The following is a 4,515-nucleotide window of genomic DNA, read 5'->3' as shown; positions in this document are numbered from 1 at the left end:
AGGGGTCAAACGGGCATGAGTTTATCCTGGTAGCGATAGATTACTTTACAAAGTGGGTCGAGGCCCAATCATACGCAGTGTTGAAGGCGTCGCATGTCGCAAAGTTCATCAGGAACAATATCATCTGTCGCTACGGGGTGCCAAACGAGGTAATTTCGGATAATGGTTCCCATTTCAAGAAAGAAGTGATAGATTTGTTGGAGAAATACAATGTGGCTTTTCATAAGTCATCTACATACAGGCCGCAAACCAACGGAGCGGTTGAGGCCGCCAACAAGAATATCAAGCATATACTACAGAAGATGGTGGAAACCTATCGGGATTGGCCAGACAAGCTGCCATTTGCTCTGTGGGGCTACAGGACTTCAATCAGAACTTCTACTGGAGCAACTCCATATTCATTGGTCTATGGAATGGAGGCTGTTCTACCCATTGAGATTGAGGTCCCATCGTTACGAGTATTGGCTGAATGCCAGATAGCCGAAGCAGATTGGCAGCAAAGCAGATTCGAAGAACTCATGCTCTTTGATGAAAGAAGACTGAAAGCACTGTACCACATCCAAGGCTATCAACGCAGAATCGCCCGGGCTTTCAACAAGAAGGTTAAGTCCAGGAATCTGAAAGAAGGAGACTTGGTGCTCAAAGACAACCGAGCTCCCATCCACGACCCAAGAGGCAAGTTCAAACCCAACTGGACTGGTCCTTATATCATCAAAGCTATCTGGTCAAGTGGAGCTGTGGTTCTGATGGATCTAGATGGCTTGGAGTTCTCACAACCGATCAATATGGACAAGTTGAAGAAATACTATCCTTGAGAGGCTCGCTAGGCCGAAAACCCGAAAGGGCGACCTAGGCAAGATTCAGAGCACAAAAAATTAGAAAATATAAAAACTGAGCTCGCAAGGTTGAAAACCCGCAAAGGGCGGCCTTGGCAAAAGTTAGAGCGCAAAAGGAGAGTGAAAATACTCGAGCGAACCTAAGCCTGAACTACGTAAGACTTGATTCCCATCTTTGGGATACGTAGGCAGCTTCGTCTTGAAGTTCAGTCATAAACTTTTCCCCGATCAACTTTGTCCATTTCGATCATCTCAGTCATCTCTATCTATCAGCATTTACCGTGATCTCCGGTACAGTGCTGTTCAAACTAGGGGCAACTTTCCGTTGCTTTGGAGTGCCGCATTGTTCTTCAAACTAGGGGCAACTTTCCAGTTGCAGGGATCTGGGGTTGTGCATTTCAGTGACAGATTTTCGGCGTGACCAATTCTGATCCACATCGAAAATAGTTTTGAAAAGTTTTAATAAAAGTTGACTTTGTTCAAATCAATCTTTTTATGACTTAGACCATTTTTGGACCAAAAGTGGAAAATTTTCAGTACCATAACTTTCAATTTCATTGATTTCAAAATGGAGTTCTCCTGCTCTTGCATTACAATCGAGGTTGCTTTTTAGTACAATCATAAAGAAAACTTGAAAATGCTAAATAAGCAATAAATTTGGGGTATAGTTGAATCAAGTATCTCTATGTCCCCTCCCGGAGCTGGACGGAGCATCTAATGCCAAGCTAAGCCCAACTTGCGCTTCCTCTTTGAGCCAATCCACACATTCATCTGACAAAGTGCAACTGAAGGTTGAAGCAAGGACCAGAAACTCTCTAGTCCTCCATGCCGTGGCATGTCTCTGGCCGGCCAGCTCCCAGGGATGGCTGGCAATGTTGCAGTGTGTCTCCTCGGCCCTGTCTTGCTCTTCGAAGGAGAACTCCAAGCATTGCCATACAACAGGAGAGCCGAAGGCCTTCATTTCAGACGCGTTCCGATGCCCAGATCGTCAGAAGTACACCTTTTGTTTTTGAGCTTTTTGCTTATCGAGTTGTTGTACTTTGTTTATCGAGTTGTTTGTCGAGCGGACGTGTTTTGTGTTTTGAGTCCTTGCTCTCTGTTTAAGCAAATTTTGTTAAAGTTTTGTTTGTCTGCATTGTTGCTTTTTGCTTATCGAGTTGTAAACTTGCTAAAGATTCTGTTATATCTTAGTAAGTTGGGTTGTTTAGTTTGTTGCGTCGGTTCACTACCTGATTTGGTGATTACAATGCGCATTACCATTCAATTTCATTTCTTGTGCAAAACAAAATGATGCGATACGATCCTAAAAGTACAAACACCTTTCCAAAAGCTATTTCATTTCATCATGCATTACAACAAATAAAGGTACAAGTTTTACAAAAATAAAACCGCCTAACAATGTGCAAAGTGCTACAAACTACTAGTAAAAAGAAAAATAAAGCATGGAAATAGCAGCATCAAAATCCTCGGGAGCGGGAACGAGAAGCACGCCTAGTCCTCTTTTGCGGGACAACCTCCACACCATCGTCAGAGTCGGAGCTGTCATCCTCAGGATCCTCCTCAGCCTCGCCTCTGTTCCCCGAGCCAAAACCGGAGCCTCCCTCCTCAACAGATGTCTCGAACTGGCGGTCGGTAGCCTCCTCCTCCTCCTCCTCCTCCTCATCAGGCTCCACCTCTACGACATGAGCCCTGCGCCTGCGGACCGGTCCTCCTCGAGCTCCTCGATAAGGCCTAGATGGCCCGGCTCCCCGGGAAGGCCGAGATGGCCCCTCCCCCTGATAAGGCCCGGATGGCCCAGCTCCCTGATAAGGCCCGGATGGCCCAGCTCCCCAATGAGGCCCAGGTGGCCTGGCCTGCGGCTGACCGGACCATGTAGGCATCTGGAAACAAGGAGTTTAAATCAAATACATCAGTCCAAATATGTACATCGGATACAGATACGAGCAAAAGCTACATGAAGTGGGTGCGTGTAAATACAGTGTACAAGTGAGGTGTGTGTCAGATGTGCTCTACACAAGTAGTCTATCAATGCAGTAGAAATCAGCATGTCATCAGAAGTATGATAAATGCCAGGAAAAACTGAAGGGTACCTGAATGCCCGCAACAGACAACTGTGCCTCCCTGCGTAGGACCATGCCCTCGAGTGTGGCCACCAGCTCAACCATCTCCTCCATGTACCCTCGCGATGGCTGCAAAAATGAGTTCATAGTCATCAGTGAACAAATGAGTATCTAAACATCTGAAATGATGAATGACGAAAGTGGAGCGTACCGGCGGTGAGTCCGGATCAATGGCATATCGATCACTGGGCATCCGAGGCTCTAGTGGAACTGGAATCGGAGAGCTAGTCCCATACTGCCACGCCATCAACTCAGTAGGCATATCTGGCCATCCCAGATGAGGATGAATCGACGGGTTCGGAGGAAACGGTCTACTCCCACCTCTAGATGCGCCAGCCCTGCTAGAAGAAGGGATGTCTGTAGCCCGAGCCTGAGCCTGATCCGAGGATGACATACCGGCAGGTCTCATCATCGGAATACGAGCCTCTGTCAATGGAGGCATCAAATATATGTGACGATAGGTGGCGTAGTCCCCCTCCGCAACATATAACAAAGCATCGCTGCCTAGCATGGCGCCGACTACCTCTGAGTAAGAGAGCCTGTCAGCGGTCCGCATACTAGCCGGAGGTACCGCGGGAACATCCTGGGAAAGATACCCCCGTACCTGGCACAGAAAGCGCTCCCCCAGGAACCAGACTCTGCCGACTGGCCCTTCGAGCAGGACCCTATACCGGGAGATGCCTGATGCCCCGGTATACTGAAGTAAGAGATCATCACCCAGGGGTGCCCAAGGCTGCCAAGTAATCTGCGGATGATAAATGTATAAACCAATCAGAAAACGAGGATATACAGAGCAAGTCAAAGATGAAAATAAAAAGAACTGAAAGTTCTGGAGTACCTCTGAGTGTCGCACAGTGTCGAAGTACTGTCGCAGGCGAACCAGGGTCTCTCGAGGCCTCGCCCGGTGCGGGCCCTCAAATATCAATGAATATGGGGTCACAGGAATCCCCACCACCTCCAGCACTGGGGCTAACGATGGGAAATATACATAAGCCCATAGCTGAGAAAAGCAGTGCAGAATGTAAGTACGAAATGCTAAGAGCAAAATGCAGACTGTAAAGGTGCGCTGTGTGTGCAAGGTACAAGTAATGAAGAGCACAAATGTAAATCGAGAGGACAGAAAGTACCTCCCAGGCTCTCCAGTAGCCGCCAAGCAAATCGCCCCGCCCGCGGGAGGTCGCGCTCATGTAAAAATAAAGGGTAGCCAGGCCGGCGCCACCCCAATCATATCTATGGACCTGTGATAGGTCAACCAGAGCGCTCAACAAATATAGCCCAATGGTGTTCCCTCTGTCGGCAAACAGGGTAGTCCCGAAGAGGAACATCAGGAAGCCACGAGCATACTGCTCTGTCTCCTCAGGAGTCTCGGGCACCATCTCCGCCCGCCGGAAATGGGAGGAGAACCAAGTATATCGGACTCTCCCAGAGACCCTATCAACAGGTGGGCGAGCCCCCAACAAATACATCCAGGCGGCCTCCCACTCGCCCATATCCTCGTCATAGGGGATGGCCCAACCTCCGACATCAAGGCCGGTCAATACAGCAAAATCAAAAGGGGT

At 48.5% G+C, this 4,515-nt stretch overlaps 1 protein-coding gene across 1 annotated transcript; it reads right to left on the bottom strand.

Moving 5' to 3' along the window:
* Nucleotides 1–1,550: 1,550 nt before the first annotated feature.
* LOC145800856 (uncharacterized) lies at nt 1,551–3,634 on the bottom strand. The gene is made up of 4 exons (XM_082890606.1): nt 3,108–3,634; nt 2,927–3,025; nt 2,540–2,716; nt 1,551–1,607 (listed from the first exon to the last, which is right to left on the bottom strand). Exons 1-4 carry the CDS (start codon nt 3,510–3,512, stop codon nt 1,551–1,553), a joined length of 738 nt encoding a protein of 245 aa, XP_082746732.1. The 5' UTR covers nt 3,513–3,634.
* Nucleotides 3,635–4,515: the final 881 nt, after the last annotated feature.

Source organism: Camellia sinensis, chromosome 10 (assembly GCF_055761805.1).
Source record: "Camellia sinensis isolate YWXY chromosome 10, ASM5576180v1, whole genome shotgun sequence".
NCBI lineage: Eukaryota > Viridiplantae > Streptophyta > Magnoliopsida > Ericales > Theaceae > Camellia > Camellia sinensis.
This window is presented reverse-complemented; position numbering and strand designations above follow the sequence as displayed.

Coding starts and splice junctions, on each gene's coding strand:
- LOC145800856 (XM_082890606.1), bottom strand. CDS start 3,512: ATGCGGACCGCTGACAGGCTCTCTTACTCAGAGGTAGTCGGCGCCATG. Junction 2,717..2,926: donor TGTCTGTTGCGGGCATTCAG/GTACCCTTCAGT, acceptor CCTTGTTTCCAG/ATGCCTACATGGTCCGGTCA. Junction 1,608..2,539: donor GAGGAGCTCGAGGAGGACCG/GTCCGCAGGCGC, acceptor GCACTTTGTCAG/ATGAATGTGTGGATTGGCTC.